Source organism: Oncorhynchus kisutch, linkage group LG6 (assembly GCF_002021735.2).
Source record: "Oncorhynchus kisutch isolate 150728-3 linkage group LG6, Okis_V2, whole genome shotgun sequence".
NCBI classification, from domain to species: Eukaryota; Metazoa; Chordata; class Actinopteri; order Salmoniformes; family Salmonidae; genus Oncorhynchus; species Oncorhynchus kisutch.
Window position 1 is genome coordinate 19,193,704 of NC_034179.2, and position 26,183 is coordinate 19,219,886.

General features: G+C 43.3%; 1 protein-coding gene across 2 annotated transcripts; it reads left to right on the top strand.

Moving 5' to 3' along the window:
- LOC109892466 (rod cGMP-specific 3',5'-cyclic phosphodiesterase subunit beta-like) lies at nucleotides 1-26,183 on the top strand. Of its 2 annotated transcripts, none has more exons than XM_020485019.2 (22): nucleotides 1-683; nucleotides 10,351-10,503; nucleotides 11,625-11,714; nucleotides 11,880-12,020; nucleotides 13,370-13,444; nucleotides 13,556-13,620; nucleotides 13,738-13,804; nucleotides 13,946-13,993; nucleotides 14,107-14,256; nucleotides 17,606-17,749; nucleotides 17,855-17,920; nucleotides 18,077-18,223; nucleotides 18,414-18,521; nucleotides 18,880-18,989; nucleotides 19,184-19,271; nucleotides 19,400-19,500; nucleotides 23,007-23,114; nucleotides 23,242-23,305; nucleotides 23,436-23,510; nucleotides 23,584-23,667; nucleotides 23,884-24,007; nucleotides 24,127-26,183. In XM_020485019.2, the coding sequence occupies exons 1-22, from the start codon at nucleotides 213-215 to the stop codon at nucleotides 24,150-24,152; spliced, it is 2,505 nt and encodes an 834-aa protein (XP_020340608.1). In that variant the 5' UTR covers nucleotides 1-212; the 3' UTR covers nucleotides 24,153-26,183. The 2 variants fall into 2 exon arrangements, 1 of the variants encoding a protein (XP_020340608.1); XR_004210211.1 differs by having other exon boundaries at nucleotides 213-683; nucleotides 23,584-23,672.

Consider the following 26,183-nt stretch of genomic DNA (forward strand, 5'->3'; position numbering starts at 1 on the left):
ATTGCAGGTGTATCCTCTGTTCACAGCAGGACCTGACTAATGTGCCTAACCTGCCTGCCCTCTTTATTCAGGGTGTTTTGGGATAACATGGAGTGAATGTGTCTACTTTTTTATTTGCCAGTAATCAATAGGTAATTGGTTTTGTAGTATTTTTAGGGACCATTGGTTTGAATACTGGAACTGGGGTAGAACCAGTACATCCCTAACCCAAGATGAGTGCGACAAAGGAAGATGTTGAGAAGTTCCTGGATGGGAACCCGGCTTTCGCCCAGGGCTACTTCAACAAGAAGCTCACACCAGGAGCCCTCTCTGTGATGGCGGGGATCCCGGAGTCCAAGGTGGATTTTGGGATGTTACAGGAGCTGAGCCAGATAGAGGAAGGCCAGATCCTGTTCGACCTGATCAAAGAAATGCAGGAGAATGTGAACATGGAGAAAGTGGTGTTCAAGATCCTGAAGAGGATCGTCGCCCTGATCCAAGCTGACCGCTGCAGCCTGTTCATGTACCGGGAGAGGAACGGCATCGCGGAGCTAGCCACGCGTCTTTTCAACATCACCACAGAGTCTGAGCTGGATGACTGTGTGGTTCACCCTGACCACGAGATAGTCTTCCCCCTGGACCTTGGGGTGGTGGGAAATGTGGCCCAGACCAAGAAACACATCAATTTGAAAGATGCCAATGAGGTAAGAGTCAGATTGTGGAAATGAAACATAAACGTACGTTGTGGTAGTGATTTGGACAGACAGACAGTATCCCAGAGGTTAGGACATAAACGTTGTGGTAGTGATGGGGACAGACAGACAGTATCCCAGAGGTTAGGACATTATCGTTGTGGTTGTGATTGGGACAGACAGACAGTGTCCCAGAGGTTAGGACATAAACGTTGTGGTAGTGGTTTGGACAGACAGACAGTGTCCCAGAGGTTAGGACATAAACGTTGTGGTAGTGATTTGGACAGACAGACAGTGTCCCAGAGGTTAGGACATAAACGTTGTGGTAGTGGTTGGGACAAACAGACAGTGTCCCAGAGGTTAGGACATAAACGTTGTGGTAGTGATTGGGACAGACAGACAGTGTCCCAGAGGTTAGGACATAAATGTTGTGGTAGTGGTTGGAAACAGACAGACAGTGTCCTAGAGAATAGGAGCCAGAGGTAGTGATGGGGACAGACAGACAGTGTCCCAGAGGTTAGGACATAAACGTTGTGGTAGTGGTTGGGACAGACAGACAGTGTCCCAGAGGTTAGGACATAAATGTTGTGGTAGTGGTTGGAAACAGACAGACAGTGTCCTAGAGAATAGGAGCCAGAGGTAGTGATTGGGACAGACAGACAGTGTCCCAGAGGTTAGGACATAAATGTTGTGGTAGTGGTTGGAAACAGACAGACAGTGTCCTAGAGAATAGGAGCCAGAGGTAGTGATGGGGACAGACAGACCAGTGTCCCAGAGGTTAGGACATAAATGTTGTGGTAGTGGTTGGGACAGACAGACAGTGTCCCAGAGGTTAGGACATAAACGTTGTGGTAGTGGTTTGGACAGACAGACAGTGTCCTAGACAATAGGAGCCAGAGGTAGTGATGGGGACAGACAGACAGTGTCCCAGAGGTTAGGACATAAACGTTGTGGTAGTGGTTGGGACAGACAGACAGTGTCCCAGAGGTTAGGACATAAACGTTGTGGTAGTGATTGGGACAGACAGACAGTGTCCCAGAGGTTAGGACATAAATGTTGTGGTAGTGGTTGGAAACAGACAGACAGTGTCCTAGAGAATAGGAGCCAGAGGTAGTGATATGGACAGACAGAAAGTGTCCCAGAGGTTAGGACATAAACGTTGTGGTAGTGGTTGGGACAGACAGACAGTGTCCCAGAGGTTAGGACATAAACGTTGTGGTAGTGATGGGGACAGACAGACAGTGTCCCAGAGGTTAGGACATAAACGTTGTGGTAGTGATGGGGACAGACAGACAGTGTCCCAGAGGTTAGGACATAAACGTTGTGGTAGTGGTTGGGACAGACAGACAATGTCCTAGAGAATGGGAGCCAGAGGTAGTGATGGGGACAGACAGACAGACAGACAGTGTACCAGAGGTTAGGACATAAACGTTGTGGTAGTGATGGGGACAGACAGACAGTGTCCCAGAGGTTAGGACATAAACGTTGTGGTAGTGGTTGGGACAGACAGTGTCCTAGAGAATAGGAGCCAGAGGTAGTGTTGGGGACAGACAGACAGACCGTGCCCCAGAGGTTAGGACATAAACGTTGTGGTAGTGATTGGGACAGACAGACAGTGTCCCAGAGGTTAGGACATAAATGTTGTGGTAGTGGTTGGAAACAGACAGACAGTGTCCCAGAGGTTAGGACATAAACGTTGTGGTAGTGATTGGGACAGACAGACAGACAGACAGACAGACAGTGTCCCAGAGGTTAGGACATAAATGTTGTGGTAGTGATTGGGACAGACAGACAGTGTCCCAGAGGTTAGGACATAAATGTTGTGGTAGTGGTTTGGACAGACAGACAGTGTCCTAGAGAATAGGAGCCAGAGGTAGTGATGGGGACAGACAGACAGACAGACAGTGTACCAGAGGTTAGGACATAAACGTTGTGGTAGTGATTTGGACAGACAGACAGTGTCCCAGAGGTTAGGACATAAACGTTGTGGTAGTGGTTGGGACAGACAGTGTCCCAGAGGTTAGGACATAAACGTTGTGGTAGTGGTTGGGACAGACAGACAGTGTCCTAGAGAATGGGAGCCAGAGGTAGTGATGGGGACAGACAGACAGTGTCCCAGAGGTTAGGACATAAATGTTGTGGTAGTGGTTGGAAACAGACAGACAGTGTCCTAGAGAATAGGACATAAACATTGTGGTAGTGGTTGGGACAGACAGACAGACAGTGTCCCAGAGGTTAGGACATAAACGTTGTGGTAGTGGTTGGGACAGACAGAGAGTATCCCAGAGGTTAGGACACAAACGTTGTGGTAGTGGTTGGGACAGACATGACAGTGTCCTAGAGAATGGGAGCCAGAGGTAGTGATGGGGACAGACAGACAGTGTCCCAGAGGTTAGGACATAAACGTTGTGGTAGTGATGGGGACAGACAGACAGTGTCCCAGAGGTTAGGACATAAACGTTGTGGTAGTGATTTGGACAGACAGACAGTGTCCCAGAGGTTAGGACATAAACGTTGTGGTAGTGGTTGGGACAGACAGTGTCCCAGAGGTTAGGACATAAACGTTGTGGTAGTGGTTGGGACAGACAGACAATGTCCTAGAGAATGGGAGCCAGAGGTAGTGATGGGGACAGACAGACAGACAGACAGTGTACCAGAGGTTAGGACATAAACGTTGTGGTAGTGATGGGGACAGACAGACAGTGTCCCAGAGGTTAGGACATAAACGTTGTGGTAGTGGTTGGGACAGACAGTGTCCTAGAGAATAGGAGCCAGAGGTAGTGTTGGGGACAGACAGACAGACAGTGCCCCAGAGGTTAGGACATAAACGTTGTGGTAGTGATTGGGACAGACAGACAGTGTCCCAGAGGTTAGGACATAAATGTTGTGGTAGTGGTTGGAAACAGACAGACAGTGTCCCAGAGGTTAGGACATAAACGTTGTGGTAGTGATTGGGACAGACAGACAGACAGACAGACAGACAGTGTCCCAGAGGTTAGGACATAAATGTTGTGGTAGTGATTGGGACAGACAGACAGTGTCCCAGAGGTTAGGACATAAATGTTGTGGTAGTGGTTTGGACAGACAGACAGTGTCCTAGAGAATAGGAGCCAGAGGTAGTGATGGGGACAGACAGACAGACAGACAGTGTACCAGAGGTTAGGACATAAACGTTGTGGTAGTGATTTGGACAGACAGACAGTGTCCCAGAGGTTAGGACATAAACGTTGTGGTAGTGGTTGGGACAGACAGTGTCCCAGAGGTTAGGACATAAACGTTGTGGTAGTGGTTGGGACAGACAGACAGTGTCCTAGAGAATGGGAGCCAGAGGTAGTGATGGGGACAGACAGACAGTGTCCCAGAGGTTAGGACATAAATGTTGTGGTAGTGGTTGGAAACAGACAGACAGTGTCCTAGAGAATAGGACATAAACATTGTGGTAGTGGTTGGGACAGACAGACAGACAGTGTCCCAGAGGTTAGGACATAAACGTTGTGGTAGTGGTTGGGACAGACAGAGAGTATCCCAGAGGTTAGGACACAAACGTTGTGGTAGTGGTTGGGACAGACATGACAGTGTCCTAGAGAATGGGAGCCAGAGGTAGTGATGGGGACAGACAGACAGTGTCCCAGAGGTTAGGACATAAACGTTGTGGTAGTGATGGGGACAGACAGACAGTGTCCCAGAGGTTAGGACATAAACGTTGTGGTAGTGGTTGGGACAGACAGACAGTGTCCCAGAGGTTAGGACATAAACGTTGTGGTAGTGATTGGGACAGACAGACAGTGTCCCAGAGGTTAGGACATAAATGTTGTGGTAGTGATTGGGACAGACAGACAGTGTCCCAGAGGTTAGGACATAAACGTTGTGGTAGTGATGGGGACAGACAGACAGACAGACAGTGTCCCAGAGGTTAGGACATAAATGTTGTGGTAGTGATTGGGACAGACAGTGTCCCAGAGGTTAGGACATAAACGTTGTGGTAGTGGTTTGGACAGACAGACAGTGTCCTAGAGAATAGGAGCCAGAGGTAGTGATGGTGACAGACAGACAGACAGACAGTGTACCAGAGGTTAGGACATAAACATTGTGGTAGTGATGGGGACAGACAGACAGTGTCCCAGAGGTTAGGACATAAACGTTGTGGTAGTGATGGGGACAGACAGACAGTGTCCCAGAGGTTAGGACATAAACGTTGTGGTAGTGGTTGGGACAGACAGACAGTGTCCCAGAGGTTAGGACATAAATGTTGTGGTAGTGGTTGGAAACAGACAGACAGTGTCCTAGAGAATAGGAGCCAGAGGTAGTGATTGGGACAGACAGACAGTGTCCCAGAGGTTAGGACATAAACGTTGTGGTAGTGATGGGGACAGACAGACAGTGTCCCAGAGGTTAGGACATAAACGTTGTGGTAGTGGTTGGGACAGACAGACAGTGTCCCAGAGGTTAGGACATAAACGTTGTGGTAGTGATTGGGACAGACAGACAGTGTCCCAGAGGTTAGGACATAAATGTTGTGGTAGTGGTTGGAAACAGACAGACAGTGTCCTAGAGAATAGGAGCCAGAGGTAGTGATATGGACAGACAGAAAGTGTCCCAGAGGTTAGGACATAAACGTTGTGGTAGTGGTTGGGACAGACAGACAGTGTCCCAGAGGTTAGGACATAAACGTTGTGGTAGTGATGGGGACAGACAGACAGTGTCCCAGAGGTTAGGACATAAACGTTGTGGTAGTGGTTGGGACAGACAGACAATGTCCTAGAGAATGGGAGCCAGAGGTAGTGATGGGGACAGACAGACAGACAGACAGTGTACCAGAGGTTAGGACATAAACGTTGTGGTAGTGATGGGGACAGACAGACAGTGTCCCAGAGGTTAGGACATAAACGTTGTGGTAGTGGTTGGGACAGACAGTGTCCTAGAGAATAGGAGCCAGAGGTAGTGTTGGGGACAGACAGACAGACAGTGCCCCAGAGGTTAGGACATAAACGTTGTGGTAGTGATTGGGACAGACAGACAGTGTCCCAGAGGTTAGGACATAAATGTTGTGGTAGTGATGGGGACAGACAGACAGTGTCCCAGAGGTTAGGACATAAACGTTGTGGTAGTGGTTGGGACAGACAGTGTCCTAGAGAATAGGAGCCAGAGGTAGTGTTGGGGACAGACAGACAGACAGTGCCCCAGAGGTTAGGACATAAATGTTGTGGTAGTGGTTTGGACAGACAGACAGTGTCCTAGAGAATAGGAGCCAGAGGTAGTGATGGGGACAGACAGACAGACAGACAGACAGTGTACCAGAGGTTAGGACATAAACGTTGTGGTAGTGATTTGGACAGACAGACAGTGTCCCAGAGGTTAGGACATAAACGTTGTGGTAGTGGTTGGGACAGACAGTGTCCCAGAGGTTAGGACATAAACGTTGTGGTAGTGGTTGGGACAGACAGACAGTGTCCTAGAGAATGGGAGCCAGAGGTAGTGATGGGGACAGACAGACAGTGTCCCAGAGGTTAGGACATAAATGTTGTGGTAGTGGTTGGAAACAGACAGACAGTGTCCTAGAGAATAGGACATAAACATTGTGGTAGTGGTTGGGACAGACAGACAGACAGTGTCCCAGAGGTTAGGACATAAATGTTGTGGTAGTGGTTGGAAACAGACAGACAGTGTCCCAGAGGTTAGGACATAAACGTTGTGGTAGTGATTGGGACAGACAGACAGACAGACAGTGTCCCAGAGGTTAGGACATAAATGTTGTGGTAGTGATTGGGACAGACAGACAGTGTCCCAGAGGTTAGGACATAAATGTTGTGGTAGTGGTTTGGACAGACAGACAGTGTCCTAGAGAATAGGAGCCAGAGGTAGTGATGGGGACAGACAGACAGACAGACAGACAGACAGACAGACAGTGTACCAGAGGTTAGGACATAAACGTTGTGGTAGTGATTTGGACAGACAGACAGTGTCCCAGAGGTTAGGACATAAACGTTGTGGTAGTGGTTGGGACAGACAGTGTCCCAGAGGTTAGGACATAAACGTTGTGGTAGTGGTTGGGACAGACAGACAGTGTCCTAGAGAATGGGAGCCAGAGGTAGTGATGGGGACAGACAGACAGTGTCCCAGAGGTTAGGACATAAATGTTGTGGTAGTGGTTGGAAACAGACAGACAGTGTCGTAGAGAATAGGACATAAACATTGTGGTAGTGGTTGGGACAGACAGACAGACAGTGTCCCAGAGGTTAGGACATAAACGTTGTGGTAGTGGTTGGGACAGACAGTATCCCAGAGGTTAGGACACAAACGTTGTGGTAGTGGTTGGGACAGACATGACAGTATCCTAGAGAATGGGAGCCAGAGGTAGTGATGGGGACAGACAGACAGTGTCCCAGAGGTTAGGACATAAACGTTGTGGTAGTGATGGGGACAGACAGACAGTGTCCCAGAGGTTAGGACATAAACGTTGTGGTAGTGGTTGGGACAGACAGACAGTGTCCCAGAGGTTAGGACATAAACGTTGTGGTAGTGATTGGGACAGACAGACAGTGTCCCAGAGGTTAGGACATAAATGTTGTGGTAGTGATTGGGACAGACAGACAGTGTCCCAGAGGTTAGGACATAAACGTTGTGGTAGTGATGGGGACAGACAGACAGACAGTGTCCCAGAGGTTAGGACATAAATGTTGTGGTAGTGATTGGGACAGACAGTGTCCCAGAGGTTAGGACATAAACATTGTGGTAGTGGTTTGGACAGACAGACAGTGTCCTAGAGAATAGGAGCCAGAGGTAGTGATGGTGACAGACAGACAGACAGACAGTGTACCAGAGGTTAGGACATAAACATTGTGGTAGTGATTTGGACAGACAGACAGTGTCCCAGAGGTTAGGACATAAATGTTGTGGTAGTGGTTGGGACAGACAGTGTCCCAGAGGTTAGGACATAAATGTTGTGGTAGTGGTTGGAAACAGACAGACAGTGTCCTAGAGAATAGGACATAAACATTGTGGTAGTGGTTGGGACAGACAGACAGACAGACAGACAGTGTCCCAGAGGTTAGGACATAAACGTTGTGGTAGTGGTTGGGACAGACAGACAGTATCCCAGAGGTTAGGACATAAACGTTGTGGTAGTGGTTGGGACAGACAGACAATGTCCTAGAGAATGGGAGCCAGAGGTAGTGATGGGGACACAGACAGACAGACAGACAGACAGACAGACAGACAGACAGACAGACAGACAGACAGACAGACAGACAGACAGACAGACAGACAGACAGACAGTGTACCAGAGGTTAGGACATAAACGTTGTGGTAGTGATGGGGACAGACAGACAGTGTCCCAGAGGTTAGGACATAAACGTTGTGGTAGTGGTTGGGACAGACAGTGTCCTAGAGAATAGGAGCCAGAGGTAGTGTTGGGGACAGACAGACAGACAGTGTCCCAGAGGTTAGGACATAAACGTTGTGGTAGTGATGGGGACAGACAGACAGTGTCCCAGAGGTTAGGACATAAACGTTGTGGTAGTGGTTGGGACAAACAGACAGTGTCCCAGAGGTTAGGACATAAACGTTGTGGTAGTGATTGGGACAGACAGACAGACAGTGTCCCAGAGGTTAGGACATAAATGTTGTGGTAGTGATTGGGACAGACAGTGTCCCAGAGGTTAGGACATAAACGTTGTGGTAGTGGTTTGGACAGACAGACAGTGTCCTAGAGAATAGGAGCCAGAGGAAGTGATGGTGACAGACAGACAGACAGACAGTGTACCAGAGGTTAGGACATAAACATTGTGGTAGTGATTTGGACAGACAGACAGTGTCCCAGAGGTTAGGACATAAACGTTGTGGTAGTGGTTGGGACAGACAGTGTCCCAGAGGTTAGGACATAAACGTTGTGGAAGTGATTGGGACAGACAGACAGTGTCCCAGAGGTTAGGACATAAATGTTGTGGTAGTGATGGGGACAGACAGACAGTGTCCCAGAGGTTAGGACATAAACGTTGTGGTAGTGGTTGGGACAGACAGACAGTGTCCTAGAGAATAGGAGCCAGAGGTAGTGATGGAGACAGACAGACAGACAGTGTCCCAGAGGTTAGGACATAAACGTTGTGGTAGTGATTGGGACAGACAGTGTCCTAGAGAATAGGAGCCAGAGGTAGTGATGGAGACAGACAGACAGTGTCCCAGAGGTTAGGACATAAATGTTGTGGTAGTGGTTGGGACAGACAGACAGTGTCCCAGAGGTTAGGACATAAACGTTGTGGTAGTGATGGGGACAGACAGACAGTGTCCCAGAGGTTAGGACATTAACGTTGTGGTAGTGGTTGGGACAGACAGACAGTGTCCCAGAGGTTAGGACATAAACGTTGTGGTAGTGATTGGGACAGACAGACAATGTCCTAGAGAATGGGAGCCAGAGGTAGTGATGGGGACAAACAGACAGTGTCCCAGAGGTTAGGACATAAACATTGTGGTAGTGGTTGGGACAGACAGTGTCCCAGAGGTTAGGACATAAACATTGTGGTAGTGGTTGGGACAGACAGTGTCCTAGAGAATAGGAGCCAGAGGTAGTGATGGGGACAGACAGACAGACAGACAGTGTACCAGAGGTTAGGACATAAATGTTGTGGTAGCGATGGGGACAGACAGACAGTGTCCCAGAGGTTAGGACATAAATGTTGTGGTAGTGGTTGGGACAGACAGACAGTATCCCAGAGGTTAGGACATAAACGTTGTGGTAGTGGTTGGAAACAGACAGTGTCCTAGAGAATAGGAGCCAGAGGTAGTGATGGGGACAGACTGACAGTGTCCCAGAGGTTAGGACATAAACGTTGTGGTAGTGATTGGGACAGACAGACAATGTCCTAGAGAATAGGAGCCAGAGGTAGTGATTGGGACAGACAGATAGACAGACAGACAGACAGACAGACAGTGTCCCAGAGGTTAGGACATAAACGTTGTGGTAGTGATGAGTACAGACATTGTCCCAGAGTCTAGGAGCCAGTGGCTTCAGTGTGATTGTGTCAATAACCTTTTTCAGGGGCCTTGTCACACACTCCCACATGATAATATATTTTATCTGTACCTACTGCCACAAATAACAAACACATACAAAATAGATAGATGCATCAAGTTCATATTCAGCCAGACAAACAAGTGAATAGTTATTTATTCCGGGACTATTTTAACATACACATAGTTTTCACATTCTTGTTAAAACATAGTGCCACATAAAGTAGTACGGCAACTATACTGTTCTGTGGGGAGCTTCTAAATGTATATCTGGAGACAATATAAATCCTCTCGACAGCCATAATCCAGTTATTATATATCCCATTACCCCCTGCTGTATCTGGGATTATGGCACCTGTCTTGGGGCGTGTACATTGGGGTCAGCATGAAGCTATATATAAATGTATAAATGTATATTTCACATTGCCCAAATTTACATTCACTCTTGATATTGAAGTGTATTTCTTAACAGAATAGCTACATATATCCCTTTTATACATGGTATTTTATCTTGAATTTGCCAGTTGTTAACATGTATTAATCTGTGGTCTATAATGATATGTAAACTGAAAAAGGCTCCACACCAAGCCTATGTATTGACTTATAGACCCATCTTAACACATCCATGTGTGATCTCTGATGTCAGTGATTTGTTTGGTTTTCTGCCATACAGAGCAGTCACTTCAGCTCGTTTGTTGATGACCTGACAGAGTACAAAACCAGGAACATATTATCCTCGCCTATCATGAACGGAGAGGATGTGGTGGCTGTGATCATGGCCCTGAACAAGACCACTGGACCCCACTTCACCACTGAGGATGAGGATGTGAGTACTGAGGATTAAGTGAGTCTCTGAGAATATGATCCACACATCTCTATGTGTCAGCAGGGAAATCCCACACAGTCACAATGGAAATACAATGATGAGGTCATTACTGGTCACTATAGCAGCACCCACCCGTAGCACACGCTCCAGCAGGTATATTTCACTGGTCACCCACAAAGCCTAATCGTCCTTTCTTTCCAGTTCTCTGCTGCCAATGATTGGAACAAATTGCAAGAATCACTGAAGCTGGAGACTCATATCTCCCTCACTAACTTTAAGCATCAGCAGTCGGAGCAGCTCACAGATCACTACACCTGTACATAGCCCATCTGTAAATAGCCCATCCAACTACCTCATCCCCATATTGTTATTTATTTATTATTATTTTTTTGCTCCTTTGCACCCCAGTATCTGCACAGTCCAGTGTTAAATTGCTAAACTGTAATAACTTCACCACTACGGCCTACTTATTATCTTACCTCCCTAATCTTACCTCATTTGCACACACTGTATATAGATTTTTTTATATTGTGTCACTGACTGTACGTTTGTTTATTCCATGTGTAACTCTGTGTTGTTGTTTGTGTCACACTGCTTTGCTTTATCTTGGCCAGGTCGCGGTTGTAAATGAGAACTTGTTCTCAACTGGCCTACCTGGTTAAATAAAGGTGAAATAAATTTAAAAAAAAAAAATTACATGATGTTAGAGCCTGAATTAGTTGGGGATGGGAGGCAGGTAGCCTAGCGGTTAAGAGTGTTAGGCCAGTAACCGAAAGGTTGCTCAAGTGAAGGCACTTAACTCTAATTGCTCCTGTAAATTGCTCTGGATAAGAGCATCTGCTAAATTACTAAAAAGGTAATCATGAGGCCTTCCCCAATCCCAAAGTTTGTTCACTGAAAGTATATGCAGCATACAAACACTGAATGCTGTTGTAGAACACAAACATGTCCAACAAGGAACGCGTACAAACTGTATTGCCTTTATGAAGAGGATGGTCACATTTACACCTGTTCCACATACAGTACATGCGTTCATTCTTCTTGCCTTCCCTCTACCACCTTAATTACACATCAATGTATGTCACTCACTCTAAGAATAATTCAGATTTTCTGTCTCCCAGCTTTTTCTGAAGTATCTCAGAATAGCCTCTTTGAACCTGAAGATTTACCAGCTGAACTACCTGTACAACTGTGAGACTCGAAAAGGACAGGTGAGTCTGCTGTCTGCACTGATATTCAGAGGAAGGAATAGTTGTCAATGACAATATGGTGCAAACACAAAAAAGGCTCTTATTTAGCTTTCACACATTTATGGATATAGCAACCAACTGATTTTTAACTAATCCTTTGTGGTTGTTCATTTCTGTCGGGTATAGGTCCTGTTGTGGTCCGCCAACAAGGTGTTTGAGGAGCTGACAGACATTGAGAGACAGTTCCATAAAGCCCTGTATACAGTGCGGGCATACCTGAACTGTGACAGGTACTCTGTGGGCCTACTGGATATGACAAAGGAGAAGGTGATGCTCTGTCTGCATGTATCCGGGTCATTCTTCAATAGCGGTGACATTTTGGCATGGCATTTTGGAAAAAAATGACTTCATTTGTCTAAAATGTGTTTTGTTTAAATGTATTTGGGCACATCTTCCTATTCTAAATCAACTAATATGGCAGTTGAATGACTTTAATTTGTATCATTTGTATCATTATGATTACATTCTGCCACCAGTAGGAGTAGCACCACCGTTGACGGTAACACAATGACACACTTTAAATTAAGATTTACTTAAATGGTCACAGATGCTCAAATCGAAGGTCAAAAACCCCTTAAAAATAATTTATTAAAGTGATATAATTAATCATGTTGCACACAACGTAATTTCCCTGCATTTAAATTGAGGGTGTGATTGTAACGGGTGTCGTCGTCGGATGAGGAGGAATCGGACCAAAGCGCAGCGTGGTGAGTGTTCATGACTTTTATTGAAAGTGAACACTTAAACAAAAATAACAAAGAGAATACACGAAACCGAAACGGTCCTGTCATGTGAAGAACACTAAACAGAAAACAACTACCCACAATACATAGGAGGAAAAAAGCTACCTACGATAGTCAGCTGTCCCTGATTGAGAACCATACCCGGCCAAAACAAAGAAATACAAAACATAGGAAATAACATAGAATGCCCACCCCAAATCACACCCTGACCAAACCAAAATAGAGACATAAAAAGCTCTCTAAGGCCAGGGTGTGACAGTGATAAGCAAATAATTTTCTTTAATATAGACCCCTCCCCCGATAACAGTTTGCCACTGGAGGGAATGCTCAAGGCAGTAACACCAATGAAATAAAACTTAGGGACACATATTGTATTTGTAAACATTTTAAAATAAAGGTATTTTAATAGCCTTCGTTTTTATTGGTCTATACAATACATGGAATACTTTTGATTACTTTCTTGCATTAAAAATAATAGATATCTCCAAATCCCAAAACATGTCACTACAACTCTGCTCATCACAACTGGGACCAGTCCATTTGCTTGCCCCAAGTACTTTAATGCACAAACATAAGGTTTTGCAGTATAAAGTACTTGCATTATGTTTTATCATTGATAATATATATATATATATATATAATCAGTAAAATATAAACAAAAATATGTATGATATGTAACTATTTGTCATGTTGAGGGGCGTAAATGCCACCGCAATTCAAGAATGACCAAGACATTTAGTCATCATAAAGAAGTTATTATGGGTCCTCTGGTAATACTGTAGCCTACATGACATATCTCATATGGCACTATACAGTATATTATTAATATGCTGTGTGTGACAATCCATCTGTGTCATTGCTTTGTTGCTATAGGAGTTCTTTGACATCTGGCCAGTGTTGATGGGAGATCAGCCCCCCTACGCTGGACCTGTTACTCCGGATGGCAGAGTAAGTGTTCATATCTATCTACTTATTACCACATGAACAGCTCTTTACCGTTTTGCCTTTGTTCTGCAAATTCTCATTTGTGATTTTTTTGGGGGTTATCTGTGATTGCAGGAAGTCATATTCTACAAAGTCATTGATTATATTTTGCATGGAAAAGAGGATATCAAAGTTATCGCGTATGTTTCTCTCACCTTTCTCTGAACATTTATGTATAGTTGAAGTAGTTACAACCCTGTATGACACTGTATAGAGGGATAATCAATGTGTGTTGTCTGACTGTCTCCTGTCAACAGGACTCCCACTCTAGAACACTGGGTGTTGTGTACTGGATTGCCCACATATGTGGCCGAAACTGGTCTTGTAAGTTCCCACTTTAAACTATTATTCCAGTAGTGTTTGAAATGCTTTCAGAATTTGGAATTTACTTAAAATGCGAGAACATTCAAATTGCCACGATTTGCATGTGTTGTTGATGCTGTACTGTTTATTATTAATATCTAGATATGTAACATCATGAATCCCACAACAGAGGAGATGTTCAAGTTTCAGGTACATTTTGCTTCATTATATAATCAGGTATCCTTATATGTAGTTTTGGCAAAAAGTTGAGCAACTTGCCTAATTCCTGTTGAGCATTTACTTTGTGTCTTCCCATGATGCAGTCAGAGCCCTTGGATGACAGTGGTTGGACCATAAAGAATGTGCTGTCCATGCCAATTGTTAACATGATGGAAGAGATTGTGGGCGTGGCTACATTCTACAACAGGAAAGATGGGAAGCCATTCGACCAGCAGGATGAGGAGCTAATGGAGGTACTTTACTATACTACAGCACTCAGTTGATTTCTCAACTCCTTCTGTCTTCACAGAGAAGTGGTCAAGTAAAGTGACTTGAGAAAGCCTTCTTCTGCTCCTGCTTTGTGTAGACCACATTGACTTTAGTGAACTTACTCAAAATGATATTGTGACTGTCTGTCTCCCAATGTTGCAAATTAAATTAAATCAAAGTTTATTGGTCGCGTACACAGATTTGAGGATGTTATCGCAGGTGCAGCAAAAGGCTTGTGTTTCTAGCTCCAACAGTTCAGTAATACCTAGCAATAAAAAAATAACAATACACATATAATCCAGAAATATATTTTAATGAAGAGATATTAGAATGAGCAATGTCAGAGACAAGAATATATATATATATATATATATATATATATATATATATATATATATATATATATATATATATATATATAGTTACTTCGGAAAGTATTTAGTCCCCTTAACTTTTTCATTATTTTGTTATTCAAAAATGGATGACATAAAACAATAGTGGTCCTAAATCAAAGCCTTGAGGAACACCGAAATTTACAGTTGATTTGTCAGAGGACAAACCATCCACAGAGACAAACGGTTATCTTTCCGACAGATAAGATCTAAACCAGGTCAGAACTTGTCCGTGTAGACCAATTTGGGTTTCCAATCTCTCCAAAAGAATGTGGTGTGTTCGATGTATTGAAAGCAGCACTAAGATCTAGTAGCACGAGGACAGATGCAGAGCCTCGGTCTGACGCCATTAAAAGGTAATTTACTACCTTCACAAGTGCAGTCTCAGTGCTATGATGGGGTCTAAAACCAGACGGAAGCGCTTCAAATACATTGTTTGTCTTCAGGAAGGCAGTGAGTTGCTGTACAACAGCTTTTTCTAAAATGTCAGCGTGCACTGTGCCCAGCCGGCCACAGGAGTCACTAGTGAGCGATGGGACGAGGACATCCCTGCCAGCCAAACCCTCCCATAACCCGGACAAAGCTGGGCCAATTGTGCGCCACCCCATGGGTCTCCCGGTCGCAGCCGGCTGTGACAGAGCTTGGATTTGACCTCAGAATCTCTAGTGGCACAGCTAGCATTGCGATGCAGTGCCTTAGACCAGGGCTCCATCATTCTTAAATGGAAGAACTTTGGAACCACCAAGACTCTTCCTAGAGCTGGCTGCCAAACTGAGCAATCGGGGGAGAATGGCTTTGGTCAGGGAGGTGACCAAGAACCCGAGGGTCACTTTGACAGAGCTCTAGAATTCCTTTGTGGAGATGGGAGGACCTTCCAAAAGGACAACCATCTCTGCAGCACTCCACCAATCAGGCCTTTATGGTAGAGTGGCCAGACAGAAGCCACTCTTCAGTAAAAGGCACATGACAGCCTGCTTGGAGTTTGCCTTAAAGGCACCTAAAGACTCTCAGACCATGAGAAACAAGATTGTCCGGTCTGATGAAACCAATATTGAACTCTTTGGCCTGAATGTCAAGCGTCATATCTGGAGGAAACCTGGCACCATCCCTACAGTGAAGCATGGTGGTGGTGGCAGCATCATGCTGTGGGGATTTTTTCAGCAACAGGGACAGGGAGACTAGTCAGGATCGAGGCAAAGATGAACGGAGCAAGTACGGAGAGATCCTTGATGAAACACCGGTCTCAACGTCAACAGTGAAGAGGTGACTCTGGGATGCTGGCCTTCTAGGCAGAGTTCCAAAGAAAAAGCCATATCTCAGACTGGCCAATAAAAAGAAAAGATTAAGATGGGCAAAAGAACACAGACACTGGACAGAGGAACTCTGCCTGGAAGGTTAGAATCCCAGAGTCGCCTCTTCACTGTTAACGTTGAGACTGGTGTTTTGCGGGTACTATTTAATGAAGCTGCCAGTTGAGGACATGTGAGGCAACTGTTTCTCAAACTAGACACTAATGTACTTGTCCTCTTGCTCAGTTGTGTACCGGGGCCTCCCACTCCACTTTCTATTCCGGTTAGAGACAGTTTGCGCAATTTCTCGCATGGAATAGCCTTCATTTCTCAGAACAAGAATAGACTGACGAGTTACAGAAGAAAAGCCTTTGTTTCTGCCCATTTTGAGCCTGTAATCAAACCCACAAATGCTGATGCTCCAGATACTCAACCAGTCTAGAAGGACAGTTTTATTGCTTCTTTAATCAGATCAACATTTTTCCAGCTGTGCTAATATAATTGCAAAAGGGTTTTCTAATGATCAATTACCCTTTTAAAATGATAAAGTTGGATTAGCTAACATAACGTGCCATTGGAGCACAGGACTGTTGGTTGCTGATAATGGGCCTCTGCACGACTATGTAGACATTCCATCCAATGTCTACACTGTATTTCGAATCAATTTGATGTTATTTTGAAGGACCAAAAAACTTGCTTTTCTTTCAAAAACAAGGACATTTCTAAGTGACCCCAAACTTTTGAACGGAAGCGTGTATATATATATATGGGTAAAATGGGTAAAACAGTATGTAAACATTAATAAAGTGACCAGTTCTCAGTGTAAATTGGACAGCAGTCTCAATGGTTAAAGGTAGAGTACTGGGTGGTAGCCGGCTAGAACATTGATTAAAGTTCAGGGCAGAGTGAATTCCAATAATTTATATTTTATTTGTATTATTTGCATGGCCTGGAGATAGAAGCTGTTTCTCAGTCTCAGCTTTGTTGCACCTGTACTGTCTCCGCCTTCTAGATGGTAGCAGGGTGAACAAGCCGAGGCTTGGGTGGCTGAGGTCCTTGATGATATTCTTAGCGTTCCTGTGACACCGGGTACTGTAGATATCCTGCAGGGTAGGCAGTGATGTGTTGGGCAGATTGCAGCAATTGCCATACCAGGCAGGTGGTACAGGCCGACAATGCTCTCAGTGGTGCATCTGTAGAAGTTTGTAAGGGTCTTAGGGGCCAAGCCTAATTTTGTCAACCTCCTGAGGTTAAAGAGGCGCTGTCGCACCATCTTCACCTTGTTGTCTGTGTGAAGGGACCCTTTCAAGTTGTCAGTATTGTGCACGCCGAGGAACTTTTGCTTTTGACCCTCTGCACTACGGCCCCGTCGATGTGGATGGGGGTGTGCTCGCCCTGCTGTCTCCTGTAGTCCACAATCAGCTCCTTCATTTTGTTGACTTGGAGGGAGTCATGGGTGAACATGGAGTACAGGAGGGTGCTGAGCACACTCCCCTATGGGGCCCCTGTATTGAGGACCAGTGTGGCGGAGGTGTTGTTGCCCACCTTCCCCACTTGTCTTCATCAGGACTTTCAAGTCTTCACCAAGTTTTACCATGTTGGCTACTGAATAAACCTACTCTGAATGACATTGTTTCTGTCTGTCTCCCCAGGCTATGACTAACTTCCTGGGCTGGTCCCACCTCAACACAGACACTAATGACAGGATGAAAATGATGGAGAACCGGAAAGACATAGCCCAGGACATGGTTCTCTACCACGTCAAGTGCCGTGATGACGAAATACAGACAATCCTGGTGAAGATTTGCTCAAAGATATTGTACACACCAAAGATCTAACCCCCTTTATACGAGAAGTATTGTTTTAATGTTTGACACTCATTGTTGTTTCATGTATGTTAGAAAACCAGGCAGTATTTCAACAGAGAGCCCTGTGACTGTGAAGAGGATGAGTTTCTGCAGATTCTGGTATTACCACGTTATATTTGTAGAATAACAGTTTTGTCATCATCTGGTTCCAGATTAACTGGAACAGTAGGCCTGCATTTGAAACCTCTACATTCATATGGCCATATGTTTAGTTTGCTGTGAATAATGCCATAATAATCATGCATTATAATACAGAAAAAAGAGCTACCCGGCCCCAAGAAGTTTGAGATCTACGAGTTTGGGTTCTCTGACTTTGACTGCACAGAGCTGGAGCTGGTGATGTGTGGGATCCAGATGTACTATGAGGTCGGAGTGGTCAAGAAGTTCCAGGTTCCACAGGAGGTAACGTTACTGTACAATCATGATCTGTACTGCAACAACTTTCAATGCTGGGGAAGTGTCAATTTGAGCAAATACTCTGAAAAAACTGTATATATGAACATGTAGGTATGCTGTTAGTTAATTTATTGCTCTCCCATAATATCTGTTTATGTTCTAATTCTCTACTTCCAAATCCCATGAAAATCATCAGGTTCTGGTGCGTTTCCTGTTCTCTATCAGCAAAGGCTACAGGAAAATCACCTATCACAACTGGCGCCACGGTTTCAATGTTGGGCAGACTATGTTCACACTGTTGACGGTAGGAGTGCTTAAGCCTCAGTAGTAATGTACTTTATTTTGTCTCACAGAAAAGAAAAGGCATATTTTCTTACAGATATCCTAATTTGACTAGATTCTCACATTAGGAAAATAATCCTGCAGCAACATGGGTTGATATGCTTTTTGTTAGGACAAATCAAGTCTGACATTTCAAAGTGGGTATTACGAACTTTAGAAGCCTTTTTAAACCTCAAATATACTACAATTGGCATTTTCCGCTGCACAGGAATATTCTCTGCGACAACAATTTGTATTTGCCCAAAGACTTAACTGAAAGACATAATTAAAAGTCATATCTAATACTTAATGTCAAACTGCTGTGTTTTTTTTGTGTCAAGACAGGGAACCTGAAAAGGTACTACACAGATCTGGAGGTGATGGCCATGATCACATCTGCTTTTCTCCATGATATTGACCACAGGGGGACAAACAACCTCTACCAGGTGAAGTGAGTACTCCTAACAATCTCTGCTCTCTGAGAGTTGGTACAACAAGCTCTTCATATATCTCTAGGTCTCTTCTTTTACTATCTCTCTCATTGCAACTGTAAATGTAGAGAAGCACTTGGATTAGCTTTGTGTGATGAATGGCTTATGATGAGCTCCCTGTACAGTGAGTGGTCTGGTCCCCCCTCATCGACAGATCTGGTAACCCACTAGCCAAGCTTCACGGCTCGTCTGTCCTGGAGAGGCATCATCTAGAATTTAGCAAGTTCCTTCTGGCAGACGAGGTACGTAAGGCTTTTGAATCTCAACTAATGCAGTAGCACCTTTGATGTCAATTATTTAATTATTGGTACTCTTTACTTCCATGTTGATCACATGATGCTTTCGTCTAACTCCTCCTCCCTCCCACCAGTCCTTGAATATCTACCAGAACCTCAACAGAAGACAGAACGAGCATGCCATCCACCTCCTGGACATTGCCATCATTGCAACAGACTTGCAACTCTATTTCAAGTGAGTAATGGCATTTTATTTGTCACATGCTTCGTAAACAACAGGTGTAGACTAGTGAAATGCTTACTTACGGCTCTTTTTCCAACAATGCAGAGTTAAATATAAAAACACACTGAACAACTGCACATTTTAGAGTGGCCTTTCACGGTCCCCAGCACAAGGTGAACACATATTCTTTAATCAGCTTCTTGATATGCCACACCTGTCAGGTGGATGGATTCTCTTGGCAAAGGAGAAATGCTCACTAACAGGGATGTAAACAAATTTGATAGGCATTTTAAGAGAAATAAGCTTTTTGTGCTTATGGCAAATGTCTGGGATCTTTTATTTCAACTTATGAAACATGGGACCAACACTTTACATGTTTCGTTTATATTTTTGATCAGTATATATTTTTAGTCCAGCAAATTCACCCAAATCTAGCTGGACATGAATAATACACTGAGTACACCAAACATTGGTACACCTACCTAATATTAGGTTGAATATGAAACATGGGACCAACACATTCTTCCTTCAGTTGTTCAGCGTAATAATAGAAACAGTGACACAAGGAATAAATACACAGTGAATAACAATAACGAGTAAAAATAGCGCGCCTATACAGTATACAAGGAGTACCGAGGCAGTGTGCAGGGTTCAAGGTAATTGAGGTAGCTATGTACACACACGTAGGGGTTAAATAAACATTAAATATATATATTTTTTTTTAAAGGGGTAAAATCACCAGGCAACAGAATAGATCATAGACAGTAGTAGCAGCGCATGTGATGAGTGTGAAAGTGTGTGGGTGTGTGTGTGTGTGTGTGTAGTCAGTATGCATGTGTGCGTGTGTTATGTGTGTGTGGACGTACAGTTGAAGTCGGAAGTTTACATATACTTAGGTTGGAGTCATTAAAACTCGTTATTCAACCACTCCACAAATGTCTTTTTAAACAAAACTATAGTTTTGGCAAGTCGATTAGGACATCTACTTTGTGCATGACACAAGTAATTTTTCCAGCAATTGTTTACAGACAGATTATTTCACATATAATTCATTGTATCACAATTCCAGTGGGTCAGAAGTTTACATACACTAAGTTGACTGTGTCTTTAAACAGCTTGGAAAATTCCCCAAAATTATGTCATTGCTTTAGAAGCTTCTGATAGGCTAATTGACATCATTTGAGTCAATTGGAGGTGTACCTGTGAATGTATTTCAAGGCCTATGTTCAAACTCAGTGCCTCTTTGCTTTACATCATGGGAAATCAAAAGAAATCAGCCAAGACTTCAGAAAAACAATTGTAGACCTCCACAAGTCTGGGTCATCCTTGGGAGTAGCCGTCATAGCCGTCATACTGCTCAGGAAGGAGACGCGTTCTGCCTCCTAGAGATTAACGTACTTTGGTGCGAAAATTGTAAATCAATCCTAGAACAGCAGCAAACGACCTAAGATGCTTGAGGAAACCGGTACAAAAGTATCTATATCCACAGTAAAACAAGTCCTATAACGACATAACCTGAAAGGCCGCTCAGCAAGGAAGAAGCCACTGCTCTAAAACCGCCATAAAAAAGCCACACTACGGTTTGCAACTGCACATGGGGACAAAGATTGTACTTTTTGGAGAAATGTCCTCTGGTCTGATGAAACAAAAATAGAACTGTTTGGCCATAATGACCATCGTTATGTTTGGAGGAAAAAGGGGGAGGCTTGCAAGCCGAAAAACACCATCCCAACCGTGAAACACGGTTTTGTGGCAGCATTGTGTTGTGGGGGTGCTTTGCTGCAGGAGGGTCTGGTGCAATTCACAAAATAGATGGCATCATGAGGTAGGTCAATTATGTGGATATATTGAAGCAACATCTCAAGACATCAGTCAGGAAGTTATAGCTTGGTTGCAAATGGGTCCTCCAAATGGACAATGACCCCAAGCATACTTCCAAAGTTGTGGTAAAATGGCTTACGGACAACAAAGTCAAGATATTGGAGTGGCCATCACAAACCCCTGACCTAAATCCTATAGAAAATGTGTGGGCAGAACTGAAGAAGCGTGTGCGGGCAGGGAGGCCTACAAACCTGACTCAGTTACACCAGCTCTGTCAGAAGGAATGGGCCAAAATTCACCGAACTTATTGTGGGAAGCTTGTGGAAGGCTACCCAAAACGTTTGACACAAGTTAAACAATTTAAAGGGAATGCTACCAAATATTAATTGAGTGGCCACTTCTGACCCACTGGGAATGTGATGAAAGAAATAAAAGCTGAAATAAATAATTATCTCTACTAATTCTCTCTACTATTCTGACATTTCACATTCTGAAAATAAAGTGGTGATCCTAACTGACCTAAGACAAGGAATTTTTACTCTGATTAAATGTCAGCAGTTGTCTAAACTGAGTTTAAATATATTTGGCTAAGGTGTATAAACTTCTGACTTCAACATGTAATTGTGTGTACTGTATGTGTGTGTGTTGGGGTCCAGTGTGTTTGCTGAGGTTTCAGGAGTGTTAATGCCCAAATGGGAATTACAAATGTGGCTCATGCGCACAGTGTAATAGCACTATAAAAACATCTTTCTTCATACATTCATATACAGCTTGAAAGATCCCTGTTAGGGGTATCATCTCATGCAACACCAAGGGAGTAATCTCATCACCTGTTCATGTGGAAAAGCCCACGTAAGACAAACGAAAAGACAATTAAAACAATGCATAGCTGAACACCGCAGCTCAATCAGGTGTAAGGACATTGACTATCCAGTAGCAGCTCACTTTGTTGAAGCTAACCATCCAATCCCCTCCCTCAAATACACAGGCATTGAGCATGTTGCTCTACCAAGGAGAGGAGGTAACATCCTACTACTACAAAGGGAGGCTTACTGGATATCTAATAACATTGACCCCAAGTTGCCTGAATATTGACTTTGATCTCAGGCCCTTCTTATGAACATAGTTTTCCTTTATGAACAAGTCTTATAAATTTATATATTATTTCTATAGCTTATTAGCGTACAACAAATATGTTCCCCCTGTTGATGATGCTCATTATACATTAAGGTTGAACCAAAAGATTACATGTAACAAATATGAAATTATGTGAAATTGAATGAAACAATAATGTATGTTGATGCTAATATGATGTACAACATTCCATTATATTTCTATATGAGAGCAATAGTGTAATATATTTAATATGCCATATAATATTTTTTAACAGTTTAACTAATTCATTTTAATTAACTTAATCATTATGAAACACCCCTCACTATTGTCATTGGTTGCACTAATTGCACTGTTTGTCTACATTACCTGGTTCAAATCTTAGGAAGAATGTATTGTTGTTAATGTGGACTCTTTCTCTGCATATTGAAGCACTGTTTAATCCAAATGTTTGCTTTTCACAGCTTTCGCTGCAACGATCATGCCTACTTAGCCCTGTAAAGTTGTGGAAAACAAGATTTCACATTGCACAGCTTATAACTTTAACAGAATGTATAAATCTCTGTTTTTTCCAATGTCACCAGGAAGCGAACAATGTTCCAGAAGATTGTTGACCTATCAAAGACCTACGAAGATGAGAAGAAGTGGGTGGACTGGATGTCACTGGAGACGACCAGGAAAGAGATTGTCTTGTGAGTGCACTTCATGGTTGGGGGAGGATTGTAGTGATAGTGGGATATTTAGGATTATAACATGCACATTGGATGGTATCTTAGCACTTCTACTTTGCTCTGATACCTCCAATAATTCTCCTCAAAGGGCCATGATGATGACAGCATGTGACCTGTCAGCCATCACTAAACCATGGGAGGTGCAAAGCAAGGTGAGGAGATCCTCAGATTATAGCCTAATTATATACCTTGAAGACATTTTAGCAGAAGCTTTTGTGTTTCTGTAAATCAATAAAGATGTCCAACATAGTGAAATACTTGGGACTGTCTGGCTTCATCCAGGTGGCGCTGTTTGAAGCAGCTGAGTTCTGGGAGCAGGGTGACTTGGAAAGGGAAGTTCTTGAAAAACAACCCATTGTGAGTATATTCATTGTGTGTGTGTGTGTGTGTGTGTGTGTTTAATCATGTTTTTCTCCCTCCTTTCCTCCAGACTATGATGGACAGAAACTGCGCTGGCCAACTGCCCAAGCTGCAGTGTGGTTTCATTGACTTTGTCTGCACATTCATCTACAAGGTACAGTATGTACCGCCACTTTTTCAGACTTGCTACATCTCTCAGTTTCACATCTATTGCTAAGCACAAAGTAAACAATGAAAAATCAAAACATTCTATTGGATGTATAAAATAACCAAATGCACAACTGTCATTCAAACAAGCATTATTTAGTTAGCTGGCTTGACTGTCAGAAATAGAGCTCACTAGTTTATGTTTAGTATATTTTTCCATCAGGAATTCTCCCGCTTCCATCCGGCCATCCAGCCGATGTATGATGGCCTCCTAAACAACAGGAAGGAGTGGAAGGCCAAGCAGGAAGAGTACGAGGCCAAGCAGGCCATCCTGGAAGCCCAGTCAGGTCAGAGTGGAGGATATATTGCATTATTGCTCTGTAGTTTAGAGAGTATTTTGTCTGCAGTAAAAGTAACACAGATGATCCTTAACACGTACTTTATTTTCTATTCTTGTAATGTACAGGGTCCAAGACGTGCTCAGTGTGCTAGAGCCCGTTTTGGAGGTAGATCACTCCAGGATACATCACAGCCACAGTCTTGCTGCCGGCCAGGGCAGGGCCAGCCTCACCTAAGAGCAGCTGTGGAAAGACAGCCTGCACTCACAGCATCAGAGCCTTGGAGAAGAGCCAGAGGGACTATTTAGCAGCCACGCAGAAAAGCTGTTGGACCTGCTGGTTACAGACCCATGTTGGCACATTATGGACACAACAGTCAAGTTTCTTCCTTCAGTTGAAGGGTAGTTGTCATTAGTTGTATTGGCAAATCCACATTTTAGAAGTTACCCCTGTCAATATGTTTCACGACCTTGGGAGGAATCCTGCAAGTAGACGTGTGGAGAGTATGCGTCTTATGTACACTAAGTTCCTGAAGGTCTTTATCAACCAATTTAAGGAACAAGAAATCACTCAATTCTGAAATATTTGTTTCTAAACATGTGGAATGTCCTATGAATATAACATTAATATGCATTGCTTCTCATTTGACCTTTTTCATACAGAATACTGTTAAATAATAAATAATTTTTAACAGTATTCTGTATTTTTTTAACATTTATTCTACCTTTATTTAACTAGGCAAGTCAGTTAAGAACAAATTCTTATTTTCAATGACGGCCTAGGAACAGTGGGTTAACTGCCTTATTCAGGGGCAGTTATTATACAAAACCTTGGTGGATTCATCAAGAATCCAATATTACATCAACAGTGTAATTACAGTGGCTTATGTTGTTCTTCATACCTTCCAGTCAGTCATCATTTACATGAGAGAATGTGTTTACCCTAATGGTAATCAAAAGTAGATTATGCAGTAGTTAGGTTAGCGTCCTGATACGCCATGGTGGTAGCTAGACGAGCGGTTAGATCGTTGGGCCAGTAACCGAAAGGTCGCTAGTTCAAACTCCTGAGCCGACAAGGTGAAAAATCAGTTTGTGCCCTTGAGCAAGGCACTTAACTCTAACTGCTCCAGGGTCACCATTGATAATGGCAAACTCTGGCCATGACCCCATTCTCTGAGGGGGTTGGGATATGCAAAAAAACACATTTCTAATTCACAAGAGTATTAATACACACTTGTACATGTGTGAAATAGGACAGAAAAAGCACCCACAGTATTTATGTATGTTTTATGATTTCACTCCATTACAGGGTAATGTTACCCCTTGTTGTGGGTTGCTATGTGATAGTTTTGCTGTCAACTAATTGTTACTGTCCCGTGCTGTTTAAGTACAGAAAGGTAAATATTATAGAAAGTCTGAAGTCAAGACAGTCGAGATTCTCTCTGTGTGTACATTTAAAATGTATTGTACTGAGATAGGAGAGAAAGGAGTTGACATTTTCAGGAAGGTCTGTTACAGTCCCTGGCTATCAACACTGAACTAGAAATGGTTCATTTAGAAAAAACTATCATTCTCAATATGTAACTGTTCACTGTCTATTTTAGAATATTTGAATAAGACATACTTTTAAGGTAAAAACAAGATACAATATGTCTCAAATGATGTGTGTGTATGATCTATAACAATATGGATGGATTTCCAAATGGTCCACTGAGGATAATGGTCAAAGTCCCAAACCCTCGGTAGTTATTGAAGCCAGTGGCCTTGATTCTGATACGAGCCGACTCAGTGGATCCATAGAATCTCCTAGTACTCGTTATGAACAAAGAATAATCATGTTCTTATAGCAGCCCCACTCTCTATGGGGTATCTATGCTTTGATAGATATAATCATTTGTAAATAGTGTCCTGCTGTAAAAAATATTTAAATTATAGTATATTTTTTCAGATGATTAATAGGTAATACATAGATTCTCTATGAACATCAGTGCAACATTACTGTTATGCTCTGTACCCATTTATTAGAAGCAGCAATTATTTTTGCTTAACCATACCATTAAAAATTGCAACTAACATTTTATTCCCCAATTTGCTGTTACAAATATTTGCATGTAAACATGACCAGAATTCTGAAGCTCTGTATGTGCTATCTAGAATAACCAAAATAAAGTAAATTCATTTTTAAA

Bases quoted from the DNA above. Each gene is read 5' to 3' on its own strand.
- LOC109892466 (XM_020485019.2), top strand. From the start codon at position 213: ATGAGTGCGACAAAGGAAGATGTTGAGAAGTTCCTGGATGGGAACCCG. The intron at 12,021-13,369 runs GTGATGCTCTGT...TTGTTGCTATAG, and splicing joins TGGATATGACAAAGGAGAAG to GAGTTCTTTGACATCTGGCC. The intron at 13,445-13,555 runs GTAAGTGTTCAT...CTGTGATTGCAG, and splicing joins CTGTTACTCCGGATGGCAGA to GAAGTCATATTCTACAAAGT.